The sequence below is a fragment of the Trachurus japonicus genome, chromosome 24, assembly GCF_045865225.1.
Source record: "Trachurus japonicus isolate A0001 chromosome 24, Traja_1.0".
Classification (NCBI taxonomy): Eukaryota; Metazoa; Chordata; class Actinopteri; order Carangiformes; family Carangidae; genus Trachurus; species Trachurus japonicus.
This window is the reverse complement of record NC_140930.1, coordinates 17,610,441-17,629,438: the sequence shown is the minus strand read 5'-3', so window position 1 is coordinate 17,629,438 and position 18,998 is coordinate 17,610,441. Positions and strand designations below refer to the sequence as shown.

At 40.0% G+C, this 18,998-nt stretch overlaps 1 protein-coding gene across 2 annotated transcripts in view; it reads right to left on the bottom strand.

Moving 5' to 3' along the window:
• Window positions 1–13,290: 13,290 nt before the first annotated feature.
• esrrgb (estrogen-related receptor gamma b) overlaps window positions 13,291–18,998 on the bottom strand; it is a 92,606-nt gene continuing 86,898 nt past the window's right edge. For both annotated transcript variants that reach the window (XM_085770478.1, XM_085770476.1), the window contains one exon: window positions 13,291–17,504. In XM_085770478.1, the coding sequence (XP_085626604.1) occupies window positions 17,260–17,504 (245 nt within the window). In that variant the 3' untranslated portion in view covers window positions 13,291–17,259. The remainder of the gene's footprint in view (window positions 17,505–18,998) is intronic.

The following is an 18,998-nucleotide window of genomic DNA, read 5'->3' as shown; positions in this document are numbered from 1 at the left end:
TATTTTTCTTTAGTTGCTCACAGCACATGCACAAAATAAGATGTCCAACAGCTGACCCTGGACTCCCGATTTTACCACAAGAGGGAGACATTTACAAAGGTATTTGTACTCAACAAGAGGAACATTTGACTGTAACAACATTACCATTATCATCAGTAATTATTATAGTAATAATAATGACAACAACAACAAGAGGAGATACTTGGCTATTAAATATAGGACTATCAAAATACATTTCTTGGACATTGACAATTATCAGATGTAACATTATTTAAGTTAACAACAATAATATATGTAAATACATAGCCTAATTCAATTATAGGCTATATGAAAAAGACCTGAAGAGTTGTTGTTTTTTTAGGGCAAACCTATAGTAGCCTATATGAGTCCTTACAGCCTACAGTAGTTTGTTGACTCAGGGAGCAACTGTGTGAGTTCAGACTGTGAGAGGACTTTGTGTTTAGAAACCGAGGGGGGGTAGGGTGGGAGGAAGCAGTGGGAGGTAAAAGACCAGTGACTTTAGGTTGCCCTTGAGGTCTGATACACATAAGAGTATTTTTTGTCTTAAGATCACCAGTAAATCTGTATTAATTTTGACCAGAACCACTTAAAAAGAATCGTTAAAGCGGATTAATCAAGCCCGTCCTGTTTAATGTCTCCCGTTAATTAGTTTGTCAGCAGTGTTTTAATATCGCCTAATGACTTCATATTTCACTGATGACATTAAAGGGGTGTTAAAAGAGGGGAAATGGCCCATTCAGGATTCAGTTCTTTCGCTTAAGACGCCCTCGATGAATAAGACAAGGTCACGGAGGCCTAGCCTTTAGGGAGAGATACATTATCAGGGGATGGGGGTGGTGAAATCCCATAGAGGAAGCTCTCTCCCCTCTAAAACAGCATGACGGGCACAATGTGATACAGTTCTGTCTTAGAACAATACACTGCACAGGGAATTCATGCTACAGCTTAGGGCAGCCACGCTGTATAGGATGGCAGGATAGTCCCACAGTGTACAATAACACTGATGCTGGGGCCTAATGCCTGGTGTTGTTTGGAGGGGAGGGGTGAGGCTGATTGTCATAATGTTTGGCTGTGCGGTGTGTTAATAAGTATAGCATTTTGAGGTGATTATTAGTTATTGACCAGATGAATGTATGAGAAAAAAAAAACAATAGCCAAATATTTTCAAATCTATTTGAAGTTAGCCCTTTTTGATCTTCATCAGCACTTTCGAAAGCTATCTAAGCAAGAACAAAGAAATCAGAAATCGTAAAGTTGTAGCTCACAGTATTGAGGACACTGCATTTTCTCTGTGATGAAAATCCTATGTTAAACAAAATGCTCAATGGAGGCTAATGGATCCCGAACAAGTCCATGCACTGCTTCCAAAATGCTTTGTTTGACAAATCAATTTTCCCATAACCCGGTGAGGAGAAAAGTGATGCGGATTGATCGCCCCCCCTGACTTTGTTTCCAGAATATTGTTTGATGGCTGGATAGATTAATTGGTATGACATTTGAAAGCCTTCTCTTGACTGTCAGCATCCAAGCCCCTATACGCCAATCGAACCTCGGTCTAATTGTCTCTTCTATAATACCTCACTTCACAAATTAGAGACGCTGCCTCTATAAACTATTCCCAATGTAAGACCCCAAACAACATCACCCTGCTCAATCAGACACTGGTTTGAATAGGGGTGATGCTGGGCTGATAAGATAGAGCACATTAAAGGGCATCACCCAAAGCGCTGTGCCAGCACATCTTCCTCTCAGCACAGTACATCTGAAATATACAAATCAGACTCCAGCAGCAGCTCCAGGTAAACAGGCTCCAGACTCATCAATCTGGAGTAGTTGAATCTTAGTTAGGAGCCTAATTTGAATTAGGGCAACTACAACGAGGAACACAAAGAGAAAAGCATCTAATTCAATGACCTTGCAAATGCTGGCTGTGTGTAAACATGTCATCCAAGTGTGTTATTGTATGTGGCTCTGTGACTGGTTGAAATCTGAAGTCTAAACCATAATCAACACTCCTAAGTCAAAATATTTTGGCCGTGAAAAAGTCAAGTTGACCTCTATGACAACATACACAGTGTAAAAACACAATTATGAAATGTTGCATATTTCAACTTGTGCTGTAGTATCTGTCCGTTTTCTAACCCTTCATTCTTGCATTGGTGAGTGATGTTGTAATGAGAAGAAATACTTGGCAGAAAAATTGCATTTTTGTTTGCTTCCTGCAGTAATGTGGTGTAGACTGAACATTTTAATTCTGAGGTTATTTTTCTCCTCATTTAGATGTTTTATATATAAAAATATATACAATGTAACATATATTGTGATGGAAGATGCTTAGTGACCACTTCTAATTCAAACAAATAAACCCTATTCATCTAAGTTTGTTTTTGGGATCATCAGTTGTACAGCACAATACACTATAGCCTACATATGAAAACACAATACATTGTTACTTGTATTAAAGAGAAAAGTGAAAATACAAATGTATACATTAAAAAAAAAAACATGATAACATACAGTTAAGACCGTGGTTCAATCGTGAGACATTCACACGAAACTCCATTTGTGTCAGTAAACAAGGGGAATAAAAGATACCGATAGATTAGAACATCATCTGATTTAGGTTGTGCTTTCTCAGTTGTGTGTACTTTATGTGTGTGTGTGTGTGTGTGTGTGTTTTACTGTTTAGAGACAGTTCTGCATTAAGTTACATATCTGTAAAGCAAAATGAAGACAGTTTGCTGTAAAATATTAAAACAACCAATAATCTATGGTCTATATAGTCTGGTTATGTTTCTATATAAAGAGGGGGCAAATTTACTTGAGTGGGATAAGACTGTAGTTAGTGTAGTATCTGCCCCCCACATTTCATCACCATTTATTTATCATTCACAATGACTAATTGCCTGACTTGACTTCAATTTTGTGGGCTGGGATCCTCACAGAGCAAGCTGCTCAGCTGCCCACCTCCCTTCACTCGCCGCACCTCCCTATCACCCCAACACACCCACTTGCCTTTGAAAAACTGTAATTGAATGAGTTTATGTCGTCAAATTGATTAATCATATTAATTTGTACTTATTAGTGGGATGGTTGAAAGTGATGACAATTAGATTAATGAAATTAGTTAATTCTTCCTACCCACACCACACTCCCAACTATAACGAACCACAAAAAAAAAAAAAAAAAAAAGCATAGAAAGGGCGACTTATGACAAAATTGGCAATCAAGATTTGGCTGCTAATTGAATGTCTGCTTTTATTAATGATGAGGTTTATAAAAAGACCTTGAGAAAAGAATATTAATTGATTAATCAAAGTGCTCCAAATTAAAGTGGGAGTATACAAAGCAGAGGTCTGAAAATCTCTCTCATATGATTGTGAAGAATGCTGCAGTGTCTTTCACAGGATGCTAAATGAAAAAATATGGTGATATTTGTATGTGGAGCTGTTGTTTACATTTCCTTGCTGACTGAAATATTTGTGAATCATGTTTTGCTATGAATAGTCAAGTAAAAGTGACATTTCTACATCATTTTCTTTGAGTATATTGTGACTGACGACATCTGATTTGTTGACAGTTATTTTTAGTTACCAGTTATCTGTGCGTTGCTATATTTTTCAAAGACATTGGTGAAATCGTGTCATCTTTACATTACTCTGAGGAAAAGGGGTTAGTCTTTATTTGTCATGCATGTTGAGATGATGAAGAGGCTCCACTGTAATAAAACGTTGCACAAACTGAGGCTCTCCAGACTTTACAGTACGGTAAAGAAGCTGCCTGACCTCAGACCAGTTCTGCAGGGAGCCGCATGCCCCCATGGGACCGCAGCCATACATTCATCATGCCTGTTTGCCTGTTGTGGAAAAACAAAATCCACATAAATATATGTAAATCTAAGTAAACAGAGTGTGAGATCCCTTGAGCTGATAGACTGCTTTGAATTTCATTACGCAACAAGCCGTCTGACGGTTACAAACGATGCTCATGAAAAAGAAGTGATCGCTGGATGTGATAAGGATGAAATGTAATAGTTTATGCCACCATGAATCTGATTGTAACGTCCACACTATTAGAAAGGCTGATAAGAGCATTTATGACTATTTGCTTTGTGTGATAAAGGGAAGTGGGCTGTTTGATTAATATGAGCAGCTGGCCGGCTCCAGGTTCAACAGATTGTGTTGGTGCATATAACTAACAGTAATGGGCTGGTATATACTCTAAAATGTGAACTGTCACACGTGTGAGATAAGCAGAATTATGACTAACACATTCTGCATTTACAAAGTATGATGTTTGATATGCATGCTGTGTAAATGGAGGTGAGTTATGTTTTTGTTTTCACTGAAGAAATATTCACTTCAGTGGCGAGAGATGCTATCGCTTCATGTGGGCTATACAAAAGTGTAAAATAGGCTGGTTTCCACATTCAAAAAACATATAAATCTTGCTCATGGTTATGCTGCTGGAATGGATTACACCTCAACTTCACCAATTCAGTCAGTGCAGTGGGTCAGTACACACTTATGTAGCCTATATCTTCAGCCCGTTCCTTCAAAAAGCAGGAATCTCTTTTAGTCTAAAATAAAAAGTTATTAGAATTAACATCATGTTGCTACACTAGATACAGGTGTTAATTTAATAGTAGATTGTGTTGAACTACATCCTTTAGACCTCTTTACCTATGTGGTCCTTTAAGCCTCCGTAATTGGGGCTTGTTGGTAATGCTTAACAGTATACTGTATATAAAACCATAAGAACTTTGTTTTTAAAACATGCCTCTGATAAATTTAATTTGTTCCCATTCGAAAGTCCAGTTTAGGCCCCCTGAGTGGGAGTTTACAATAGCAGTTGGAGGTTAGAGGCTGTTTGCCAAGGGATGGGCACAGTTAATGTTTTGACATCCAACTGAGAAGCTGTAAACTATATAAATAATCATAATCATGGTCCATTAAAACTCCTGCACAAAAAAGGAGAAGAAGAATATTGCATGGAAAAGCTGATGCCTGAGATATGGTAATCCAAGTCTTCAAAGATGCAGTAAAATGTTTTATTTATAATAAATCACTTTTGAGAAAAAAAAAAGCAAAAAAGCGTAGCATCCAGGTTTGGTGTGAGAAACTCAAAACTGATGCAGAATAATATTGTGAAAAATGGAAAAAGCCAATTCAGTCTAGACAAAGAACTGGGTAAACATCCTTTACACTATAGTAACACTTGACCATCAAAAACATTTGTGGTCAAAAATTGATGAAGAAGACTCCCTACATAACCTAAAGTCAAAATCATAAAACACAAATAAAAGCTGTAAATTAGCAGATAAGGCTTTTTATTTGCAGGCTATTAACATATCAACTAATCAATGATTGTTGCAGCTCTAGTTGTGATTAATGGTCACTTTTCTTTAAATCGAGAGGATGAATGTGTGTATTGGGCTATTGTGAAGCAAAAAAGGTGAATCTGTCCACTTGACACCCATGGGACACTGTTACTGGACGCCTGTTTGCCAATACCCTCCTCCTGCAACTCTGGTTCCCCAATGGCCCCAGTTCAACCTCAACTGTAACACTCCAAGAATTGACCACTCATCCCTGGACCCAACCTTTACACATTTCAACATCTTGACGTCCCACACAGACAGGATCCAAACCTCTCTGTGCTGAAAGTATTGACAGCCATCAATGTTCGACTTGATCAAATGCTACCGCACCAGTCAGAGGCCATCAGTGGTCAAGGCATCCTCATTGGCAAGATCCATCGTCTCAATTTACACAGTCCATCCTCTTTAAACTGTGCTATTGATTTTGGCCTAGGTCATGAAGGTTTGGCATCAAGGTAGGGGAGAGGTGTAGGGGAGGGTAGGTGGGAGAGTAAGGACAGAGAGGGAAGAGAGTAAGGACACAGAGGAAGAGGCTTCCCATGGGTGTCTCCAGTGCCAGTTTCTTCTTATTTAGCATTTGACCCTGGTCTTGGCTTTACTGCTCAATGCAGTGGCCTTATTTTCAGCGTATAGTCAATGGCTGCCAATATTTTCAACAAAGATTTGTCACTGCTCTTCAACAAAAGCTTTAAAATACTTTAAACAAACAGACTTGATCTATGTAAGGTCAGAGGTTTCAGTTATGTTCGGCTATTCTGTTCCTACACATATCCTTTTTCTTTCTTTCTTTCTTTCTTTTGGTCACGGAGAGAAACTCAACACCAAACAGGAATCCAGTTTTCAAATCTGTCGTCCTGCTTTCCACAGTGTGACAGGTGCTCTGTACCTCCACACTTGCCGTTCCATTATGGGCACTTCTCATGGTCGCCTGTTGCTGTCGTTATTTTACAGCTCCGTGCCTCAGTCCATTAGCAACACCGCTGCCAGAGCAGAGCCGATAAACCATCTGGCCACGCTCCTGAAACAGATAGGAGCCTCTTAATGGAGTGAAAAAGTAAAAGCAATTAATGTCACATTAGCACATCACTAATAAGGCCTGCCCTCCAGTATGCTGCAGTGAGAATAATCGGTTGGTTCAAACTGAGATGCATCCCAACGCAATGCTTCACTGTTAGTCCTGAACAAGACTGTGTCAGGAGAATCAATTTCCATAAACAAATGACACACTTTCAGGTCAGCTGAGCACTGGCTTGAAATGTAAGGTCAACGTCATGTATACATACACCACACCAGTAACATCATGACAAAGGTGTTAACATTAGCATTCATTAGCAATTATGCTTCTGGCAAACAAAAGTCCGTACTAGTCACTCTCCTGTAGGCCTATATCTGCTTTTAGTCTCCCCCAGCTCCTGAGAAAAATGGCAAATTTTAGCTGAGATGATAAAAAATACTCCTCTGTGTTCACCAGCTAGTTGCTAACTCAGTGAGTGTGGTAGAAGGCTAACACAAGGCTGTACCTAAGCTACCTCTGCAAACCTGTGCATGGAGCTATAACAATGCTAACAGGTTAAGGACCATTGTTCACTATGTAGCATGCTAAAACTTACTGAATACATTTTTACTTGAAGATAGGCCTAGAGGGGAAAAAATACAGATTGTTAAACTGGTGGCTGTGGGCTGTCCCATGTTCAGGAGGTTAGTGGTTTGATGATTCCTGGCTCATGTAGCAACAAACTGAACCCAAAATTGCTCAGTGTATTAGTACTGGTAGGCCTAGCTATGAGAAACTGATATCTGTGACTCAGTTCAAGATGATGGAAATGATGGAGCGGTCACAGTTAGTTAGCCTATGAAGAAATGCTATCCTGTACCAAAATTGCCATGGCTGAAATATTGTTCATAGTTGCTTTAAAGTAAATAAAGAGAGGAACTTCAAATCTACAGCATCATATAGCTGCAAAATTGAGAAATGCAATTCTGCTACTCTGTTTATTATAAGGAGAACACTTTATTGTTATGTTACGACAAGATCTGAAATTATCCTCAAATAGGGCTTATGTTTTGTTGTCTTACGGTGGCAGCAATAGGCCGACATGTGGAACACTTTCTGTGCAAAAAATTAGGCTAGTTCCAAGTAAAATCACAAAATCCAAGGCCACATGTTTTCAGCTAAACAAAACAGGCAGACATGATGATTTGCAGTGATTCAAAAACACGGCACTCAGAGTAGCTGTGCGAGAGTCTTCGACCTCTCTGAACGCCCCCTCCCGTCGCTGCCTTGACCTCCCTCACTTTCAGCTCTCGTCTTTGAACTCTAATTCAAACTTCACACAACAACATCCCCGTCTCAAGAGCTTTCCCCAAACACAATACATGCCCTCTCCGGCTTGAATGAGACTGGGATTTTAAGATCTGGCTTAATTGTTGTCTTTTCCAGCGTTTAATTATGAAAACACCAAAGCACAGTCTCTGCTGCTGTCTAATTCCACCATGTTCCGCTAATTATGTTGTGTTAATAGAGGTTTTTCTGTTGTGGCGTCACACTCATTAACTCAGCGGTGACACTGCCCTTAATTGGATAACAGGCCATTAAGTCATTTTTCTTTGATTAAAATTATTGCTCCCTAATAAACATCAGCTTTGATTCTAACTGGTTCAAAGCATGTGAAACAACATAACTTTCATAATAATCAAATTCTTAAATGTAACATTACCTACTCATCATACCAGCACAAAGAAAACCTGCTCTCTATTACTCCACATGAGGGAACGTGAGTGTCACTTGCTGCTGCTGCATACTGTTGTTGCAGAGACGACACAGCTCTGTAGCCTACTGTAGGTTTAATAAGGATCAGTCTGGAAAGAGAAGCTCCACAAACCTCTAAAATGTCAGACACTGCAGTATCATCACTCACAGTAAATGGCCTTTTTTTCCCTCCATCTTCTGCCTTTGTCTTTTTTGTTGTGATCCTCCGGGGTCCATTGCACAGCGGTGATGCTGCGAGCTGATTATTTAAGGCAGCTTGTAAAACACAAGCTTTCAGGTCAGCTAACGGAGCAGCTAAGTGATGTCTCTTCACCAAAGTCAGCAATTGTTAATCTAGTCTGTAAAGTTGTCCTATTTAAAGCCGGAGTGTTGTCGAATCACCGCCAGCCATCATGTTTGAGCATCTCAAAGTTAATATCAAGCAGACCTCCATTTAACATAAGGCCCAATATAGACAGAAAACAGACTGATGCCACCACTGCTTTCAAATCCCCAGTACCCCTGTTCCCATACCCACACATGCCCTCAATTACCCTATGAGCACCACATGTGCAACATCATTAATAAGATCCACTAATAATGGTGGCGAGCTCCATTGGCCGTGAGTGAGATTTGACTAATTACTGTAATTGTATTGGAGTCATGCTCATTAAATATGAAAATTGTGTTCTGTGAAATGAATGGGGTTTCATGATCACTCTTGTATGGACAGGCAAGAAATAAATTAGAGAACAGTTTCTCGTTGCACAATTAACTACTGCACACACAGCTACCTGCCACTCCCCCCAGTCTGCTAATACAATGTGTGTGCGTGCGTGCGTGTGTGTGTGTGTTGGGTGCGTGTGTATTTTTGTGGATGTTTGCCAATGTGTCATTACTTGTTGCTTATGATTCTCTGTACACGCACTGGCTGCATGACCTGCTTGCCCATGAAACGTGGAAATGTTAATATTGCACACAGCATATAATTGCAATTGTAATTATTTTTTTCTTTATTTTTCAGCTACATTAAATTCAGTTTTTAAAAAAAAAATTGTATTTAATATAACTAGCAGCTTATATCAAGTGTTTTTTCTTTTCTGTTTTACTGAATAACGTTAGACATGGCATAAGGCACAAGAAAACTTTAGATAGGCTACATACACCCAAATAAGTTTTTTAAATGATCCTATTTTAAAGCTTTCTTTTTACTTTCTAAATTATAAAATACAATTCTGTGATCACATTACACAACTGACAAAAAGTATGTTACAAAAATATATGTTTTATCAGACATTCATGGTGTTTCTGTCCATGAATAATTAGTTGTAACTTCCAACCACAAACACAACAGTCTCCTGCCTTCACACAACACGATGTGTCAGTGACTCTTACTGTAACTTTTGCTCATACTTCTTTCTCTCACCTCTTGGGATTTAAGCAGCTGTCAGGACTCCAGAGCGTAGACGACAGAGTCTGGGAGTGGCTACGTCCCAGAGGAGCATGAGCATCTCTCTCTCTTTTTTTTTTATCCTGCCTACCACTGTGTTTCTGCATGCTCAGTTTGTTTGAGAAATCTTGCAATGCAAATGCGATACTTACCTCTACCGCCCAGTAACAAAACTGTGTCACAGTCAGAGCTCGCTGTGAAAGCCCTGATTTTGTCTTAAGAGATATAGAGGTGAGCAGAGGCAGGTAAACAAAGCATAATGTGGAGGTCAAATGCTAATGAGCGCTCCATTTGTTATGTCTGGCTCCCTCCAAAGGCAAAGTAACAACGCCAGTGGCACCCAGACATAATAAATCATCCAAATAAATAATAAAGATTCATAGAAGACTTGGTGTTCATTGTGCCACTTTGAATGAATTTACAGCCCGAACCTGATTCCTCTCATGTGGCCTTATTTAAATTGTCCCCATTTTAAGCCGCCTGCTTGAGACAGCAAGATGCTTGCAGGTCCATTTTCAGGGCCCAACACCCTGCCATATAATTTCCATCTGCTCACTGGTTAATAGGCTAAGACCAGAGAGAACCCCACTATGAACTGTAATGTAACTTGCTTTAGTTGAGATACAGGCCAAAGCGCTGCGAGACTTGAACAGATGCAATGCCATGCGGGGTTTGCAGCTGTTGTGAGGTCTCAGAAAACCCACAGCTGTCCCCCTCTCTGTCTGAGCGCCCCAGAAAACGAGAAGACTGAAAGACGGACGTGACTGATGAGGTGACGAAAAACCCAAAGAGGCAGGTGGAAGAGGAGTAACACAGGTAGCAGAGAGCACCATTACAGTTCAGATGTGATCATTTGCTTACTAGCTCTTCCTCCATCCCTCCCTTCCTTCCTTCCTGCGCCCTTTTTATGCCGTCCCTACCTATAGATGGCGCTCAATTCATTTTGAAAACGGTGGCTTTTCTCAGGGCTGTCCATCACAAAGTGCCACAGACTGCATGGTGGTGGGGATGAGCTGCGGAGAAAGGCACCCTTACCTGTCCTTGAGCCAGGCGAGAGAGAGAGAGAGAGAGAGAGAGAGGGAGAGAGGGAGGGAAAAAAAGAGTAGATTCAGCATGTATGTATGCTGTAGCCGGGAGCCATAAATCATGACCTTTTTCAATTTACACAGGGAGCATATTGATGGTTTCCTATCTCCTTCACTCACTTTCACCTAGTTACATTGTCTAAGACAACAGCACTCTGGGTAACCATGACTGACACTTTACAGCCTATTCTCAGTGGACTCTCACCTCAGCCGCTGAATAATACTCGCATGAGGCAAAGGAAGGAAGGAAGGAAGAAGGAAGGAGGAAAGGAGTGTGAGGTTGGACCAACAGTATATGATCCTAGATTTTGCTGAAGGTTGGTTTACGGCACAGACACAGACAGGTCAGAGAAGTGGTGACGATTCAAGGAGAATAAAAGCAGGTTTCCAAGGTGGAGGGTGAGTGTGAGGACAGTGGGCCATGTCCTGATTCTCTTCTACATGACTGCAAAAGAAGGAAAAACTACTTGTATTTAATGTGAGATAATAACTGCAGTGATGAGAGGGTTCAAAATAAGTGTGTTTTTTCTTCTCTCTCCATGCTTAATGATCTTTACACCTTCACGTTGACTTTTACTGGTAACATGGATCTGCCATGCAAAACAATCCACAAGTTAATATACACTGTAGTTATTTGCAGTAATAATGTGGAGTGGCGGGCGCGGCCGTGCCAAGAATAAATAAAAAATGAAAAAGTGACAAGGCCATTTATTTGTTTAATTCAATCTTCTGTTGAGAGATCTTTTTGCTGGACATCATAGTTGATTTTGTTTAGAGGAATGGTTTGTGGCAGGCTGATTAAACACAGACTTGCCCCCCTCCTCCCCTCGCTCACCCTCATACTGGCTGAAGTTGAAAGCCCAGTAAATGAAATGACTTCCACAGGATTGCACCACAAAGGAAGAGAGTGTGTCAGATGTGCATTCAGCCAGTGTTGTAGCCAACACAAGGTCAAATGGGACATTGTGTAGACAGCGGACCAACTAACAGTCGGGGCAGGAGGATGCCGTTACACCCCGAGGCACCGTCTTGCTAAATGTACAAGTGTGTGAGCGCGCACACACACACACAGATGGACATATACACATAATTGGTCATACTTGGCACATTTGACTGTAGATTTCTTATCCTCAGTATGAGACAAGGACACGGCTGTAGCTACTGTGAGACCGGATGCAGTTGACGCTACTTAGAGCATGGCATTTCTGTTCCTACTGAATGTTATCGTGTTGATATTCAAGGAAAGAAAATTTTACTCTTCACCATACACTTCCGAATGAGTTGGAAAAGCTAAAAGCAGCTTTCCAGGAAATCATTCAAAACTTAGTGTAGATATGATTGACAGAGAAAGAGACCAAATTTATTATTTATGATAGCTACTTGTAGCATATTAAATTTGCTAATTATATGCAATGATAATAATATTTAACTAAAGTAGATTTTGAGATGTGTGAGTGTATGTCTAACTGCAAATTTTAATTTTAATTTTCTTAAATCTGCTGTAGGAATAGATTAAGGCTGTATTCATATTAGGTTTAGAAATAGGTAACACTTTATAATAAGTAGACACTATTAAGCATTAGTTAAGCATTAATAAATACTGAATTCAATTATAACACATGAATACTTTTTAGTATATAGTTTATAAATACAGTTAATGCTTATCAATGATATGTAAAACATTTTTAACTTTGTTTATAAACTACATACTAATTGTGTTATAAATGATGAATACAGTATTTAATGCTTAACTAATGCTTAATAGTGTGTACTTATTATAAAGTGTTACATTAAAATCACATTACAATTACAGTGAATCTGACAATGTTGCCCTCTTCTGTATCCACACACATTCAATAGGTCAAATGCTTAATAAACCCAGTATTATTGATGTTACTCATACTGGAAATCATTGAGACGCACATACACATACTGATTTCTTATTCCCAGTTCTAGTCACAAGATAAATGGTCTTCCTCAGGTGTGAGGGTCAGAATTATGAAAAGAGGGCGACCATCTGTAGTTAAAACATTGTTATGTGCAGTGTGTGGGTATTTCCCCCCTCTCTTTTGGTTTCTGTGAGTGATACATAATCCTGTAAAAAAGAAAAACAAAAAGGCTGTTCTTCTGGGCCAAAGCTACAACCATTAGAAATGGTTAGAGGTGAGGATTATTCAAAGAAATCATTTGCAGTGGATACATAAACCATGTGATTTTTATTGTCACTGTACATTCAGTGCACTGTTTGATCTGACTCACTCCAAAAAAGCATATATTTACACATGGGTACAGTAGGCATGAACACAACAAACAAAACACAAGAAAATGGCACACAATACTGTCCAGTGAAACCTAGCTGTAGTTGGCTTTTTGCTTCTCACTTCTCCCATTTTTCCCTTTTTTTAGTCTTGCGAGCACTGTGAACATGTGTGCATAGTTACCCTGTCTTTCTGAGCAAAGGGCAAGTTTACAATTAAAACGAACCAAAGCTTCCTCTTAACTTGATTCATATATCACAATTGCTAACATATTGCTTTTGAGGGGAGTAAAACTCTTGGGTAATCACATGTCTATGGTACATACACCGAGCAGGGTCCTTTATACGCCGCAGCCCAGGACGGCCAGAGAGGTTCCTCCATGTTTTATGTAAATCTCGTCATCTCAGAGTGCATGGAGATAAGATAAGTCCGCAAATGGAACAGCGAATAAGCAGCTTTCTCCTCCGAGGAATGTGTTCCCCAATTGCAGTAGGTTCATCTACATTTTTTTTAATACCCAGTCAGTGATGTCACTTTATTTCTGTGCCACTGATTCCCATGAGGAACCCATGGCCCGCTTCCAAACCCAGTGTAATTTTCAAAATATGAATTGAGGTATAGGGTCTAGATGACTTCACTCTATATGTCCTGCTGTGCTAAGAACCAAAATCGATGATAACTCAGGGTGTGTGTTTTCAGCGTTGACAGACACAAAGACACAGAAAAGCAAAAATAAAATAAGAGAAAATCCCGTTCTCAGATTAACATAATGGACTTATTCTCACTTGAGTAATAACCCTCTGACTCAATGCAGTCGTTTGTATTATACAGCTATTCAGGTTGGCTCTAAATTCACGTTGAAGTTGCCAATACATCATGAAAAAATTCAGTAAACAGGCAAACAAAACAAATAATCATTGCTAGATCGATGCACAGCAGCTACAATATAGTATAGTGAAATATGCACAACACATCTGCTGTGTACAGCACTGTACAGTATGTAAACAAAGCACAACTAAACATCGGATGCTCCACAACACAAGGAACATAGGTGGCCATATTTGCCTTGCATAGCCCAGTGATCGCTCTGTTATGAAACTATTACAGACACCCGTGAAATCGCCTTTGTAAAGGTTTAGACAAACCCTCCCCACCGTCAACCGAAATAAAACGACTCTTGTCCCCAAGGTAGAGCCAAAGCAGAAATTTAATTGCTCCATTTCTATTGAGAATTTCAGCTTAGGAGACAATTAGAATTAATTGGATGTAGTCGAACCGTTTTAGAACTCTGAAAATAAATTAGGCATTTTTCTTTTATTTTCTTATATTAATTTTGGCAAAGTTGGGAAACAATTATCTAGCCATCAGTCTTCTTCAAAGTGCACGAAAGGAGAGGGAAGTGATGGGGTCGGCTTGCGTGGTAGCGTTGGTGTTGGTCAAGTTTTCAACCAGAACGAGTTTGTGAACACTTCACACAACCAGCACAACAACACTGAACAGATGGAGCTTGTTGAAACACTGGCTTTAAACTGCCTCCACACAGACTCTAGTGTGAACAAATGATCGCCATCGAAGGTTTAGAAGCTGCTCAGAGTGAGTGGACGCACAGCTGGACCCTCATGAGAACGAAGGTGATACTATTAATGAAACAGCTGCTGTGGTTTCATCGCATGTTAATTGTTCATATTAAATGACTCGAAGACACTATGCTTTGGTTTGCTACTGTACAGAGGTGATGCATCCCTAATTTCAATTGGGAATGGATCAGCTGGTTATAAATTTGGGGTAAGTGCATCTTGGGAATTGTATTCTCTACTGTATTGGGTTATAATTATCTATGCATTACATTACAGTGAATCAATAGCATCTGATCTAGTGGGGATTGTCTGTAGTTACTGGTCACTTGTCTTGTCTGTTTTCTCCTTGTTTGGGCAAAAGCTAATGGGATTTGACACTTTAAAGACACGGAAGCTTTTAAGTGTTCATAAGGGACGACATCTGTCTCACTAAAAATCCTACAGGCAGCCGATTAATTTATTATGGTATTACTGTGATCTTACGATAACATGTGCCATCCAACCTGCTCAGGTTATCAGGACAGGAAGTAATGTGTTGATAACTGCATCACGTTATTCTCTTATTTAAATAATTTGGCAACTGTTTTTTTTTACAATTGATAGATACAATGCTCTAAGTGTCTACTGTCACTTCTGGAGTATACACATATATTAACGTAGCGTGTGCCCCTCAGTGTGTCAGTGTTTGTTGAAATGTACACAGAGTACAGTGTCAGTCTGAATAATTAGCACCTTCATTACAGAACTGATCGGTGAGCCGTAATCTGAGTGAGGTCTGATATATTCTGCCATTATCAATGAGTTTTAATTCAGAGTGCAATTCAAGTTATTCTCAGAAACACAGGTGTCATTATATTGCAGCACACAAACATCTGTTGAAGTCTTATTTCTGGACAGGTTTAAAACGTTGCCACCTTAAAATCAAGGAGACAAAGCTGCTGAACATCCTAAATCATAAAAAAAACCAAAAAACGCATTATTTCATTTTGATCATTGCCACCTTAAAACTCAGGAACATTGATATTGTGGGTACTTGCTCTTGTCAATTCATCTCTAGTGGATGTTTATTTAAGAGAAAGTTGTAGCTTCGCTAAGATAGTTTCACATTTGACAAACAGTCATAAAAGCGGAGGAATTACACCCAATTACAGCGACAACTAATGATTATTTCCATTAATGATTAATCTGCTGATTATTTTTTGATTAATCGACTAATTGTTTTGTCTTTAAAGTCTTTAAAGAGTGAAAAATGCCTGTCATAATTTACCGCAGCGCAAGGTCATGTCGACAAATGTTTTGTCTGACAACAGTCCAAAGATATTCAGAGAGAGAGAGAGAGGGAGCAGTTCAGATATGTGAGGCGAGCACACACACACACACACACACACACACACACACACACACACACACACGCACATACACTTTGGTATCACACACTGCTGAGGACTGATGTAATTAGCTGTGGGACTGATGCTAATAATATAGTGACACTTGTTGTTTGAGAATACAACCTAAACAAAGAAGGAGCGGGTGGACACAAGGAAAAAAAGCAAAACCTATACAATATATTGCAATCTAATACAGCACCTTTACAACCTATAGACTGGAAAGCAAACATAGAGTTGAATCAGCAGCTACATGACACAAACTGAGCGTTACAGTCATTACAAAGGTAGTATGTGTCCCAGGGCTATCGAGGTGTATCAGATTGCATTAGATTGCATAGACGTTGCTGCTGTTGTGCCCTTCACATTTAGATAAAATAAACTTTCTTTCTTTTTTTTTTTAAATGACGGTTGAGTTGAAAAATTCTCTGCACAGAATAAAGCTTATCGTGTGTGTGTGTTTCACAGTATGTCTGGTTGCCAATATTTCTGTATGACACGTAACACAGAGAGAGAAGTGATGAGTGAGTCTCTATAGAAGCAAGAGCCGCTGACCCAGACGCTACCAAACAGAGCTCGCTAACACAATACCCATTATTGCCACGTTATTCATAGATGCTTAGTGCAAACTCTTTGTGAACTGTGATCACTCAGCCAACCACTGTCCTTCTGTGAGCACCAAGTTGACTATAACCACTGAGTCGTTGAAGCTACTATGAGGTAAATACATTACGAGGAAGTCGAGAATCTTAACATACCCGTCACGGTTGGGTGGCGCGTTCTTTGATGACGAATATAAGAATATGTCTAACAATTCTCCCCCCCCTCCCCGCCCAGTGCAATTTCACACAATATACAGTACACATATTATATGTAGACCAGTTAGAGACTATTGCTTTTAACAACTGAGATTAGAAAATATGAAAGAAAAGAAACAAAAAAACAAAACACATAATGTGGCCGTGGAGCCGCACAGTTCTTTAGGACATTTATATTAACACACTTTCATTTTGAGATGAAAATAAGATAAGAAACAAAATCACAGAAGCTTCAGGTGATATAGAGCAATGGGTCTCTGGTTATAACAAGACCTCGGTTGCCTGATTTCTGTACACAACATCTTTATATACATCATCGTGATCCCACATCATTCAGGTTGATAATTTACCCTCTTTAAACCATCGCAAGTTCCTTTTCCTTTTATTTTTATTACCATTTAAAAGTGTTAAAACGACTCAGTAGTCCAAAGCTTCCTCCTCTCACCATCAGTTGGCACACCGCCTTTAATTTTATAGGCTGTCTCTCGCCTTTGCATTGGGTGATGCAGCTGTCTGTCAAACCTCTGGCCCGGGTGTCAAGCCTTGGCTTCCAACATCTCCAGGAATAGTTTGTGCATGGGGACTTTGCCCTGCATTTTGATGCTGTAGAAGTGCTGAACCGCCTTGGTGGCGGTCTGACGGAGCAGAGGCAGGGTCATTAGGAGCTTCCCCGCCCGTCGAGGGTCCTCCGGGTGCTGGGAGCCCTCAAAGTCCTGCAGGGCCTCGTGGAGAGAATCCTGGAGCCTTTGGACGGCCTCGATGTTTTCTATGTGCATGGAGTCTGGAGCGGGAAGGGTGGAGAGAAAATACTTGCTTTCATATTTCAAAAGCTACATATACAAAATAAACATTTTCTACTCATTTTCTGCATTGCGACAAAACATCTGCAGCTACAACAACAACAACTTGATGTTTTGCAATTGCATCAATTGGCTTTAAATTGTCCATGGTGTCTTTGCAAACATGCAATTTTGGAGAGAGGTTTTCTCTTGTTAGTGGTTAATGACGCTCCTTAAATAAATGCCTATGCGTGGCTGGGACCCTGGGGACAGTGGGGGAGAGGGAGATGTACTGTAGGTCTGTATAAATATACAGTGGGACAGGAAAAAGATTCATTTCTTTTGGTATCATGGACCACATACATCCCCCCTGCTAATGAATTCAGATGGCTGCATTACTAGGATATCGTTCAGCTGAATGATGGCGGCAGATGGCCTTCATTTCCATAAGAAAGAGCAGTTGGCCCCCTTATGTATAGGCTCTAAAATAAAACCAGTTGAGACTTATTAAAAACTGCTCTCTATGTATACGTCTACAAGTAAGTAAAAAAAAAAAAAAAAAAGGCTTGTCCTCCAAAGGACACACTGACAGAGAGGGTTTTAATAGACAAGCAGTGGTTTGCTTTCAGCCAATTTCACTGCATAGACTTACAGTGTCAGGTCTAATCTGTGTATGCATCATATCCACAATTCATCAGCTGATAGATAAAATAGTCCACAAGCAAATGTGAATTCAATTCGGTTTTATAATTGAATCAAAACAATTCATCCTGGTTTATCCATCAGAATAAAATCGACTTGTTTCTTTCTGAACGCGCCGTATTACCGAAGCTAAACCAAACGTGGCTGCTGATTGAAGTGCGTGAGTGAATTAGATCAGCCCTGCTATGTGTCATGAAAGTTGTGGAGTGAAGTAAGACCGTGTATGAACATGTAAATGAGGCAGAAAAAAGGAAAGTACAAGGCTAATTATGTTCCTAACTGACTGATTAAGTCTCTTTTACCAGTCGCCTTCTGTGTAAATTGCGTTTCTATCTTGGGAAATTAACTAGGCTATGTGGACCGCACATGTGTTCCAGCACTCTTCATTTGAAACCTTCATGTTAATACTGATCTGATCCTCGTTTGGCTGTGTGAGCATGTGTGTGTGTGTGTGTGTGTGTGTGTGTGTGTGTGCGTGCGTGTGTAGGAGCAGGGAGAGGAGGGGGGACGCAAGAATATGTTTGCAAATGTGTGTCAGTGTGTGTAAATGCACTGGGAGAGTGTGACTCTGTGTGTGTTGGAGGAGGTTAGGGGCGGAATGCAAAACTAACTTTGAAGAAACAATTTCCATGTAATCCGTCAGCAGCCTGGCGTCAATCCCGTCGATACTCCGCTAATTACAAAATCAATGGCCATGAATTTCCACAGCTGTCACACCCACAGGACCCCTGGAGCCGCAGCTCTCCGAGACTGTGTTCAAACGAGCCGAAGCTGCCCTCTCGCCCTCCCTGAGC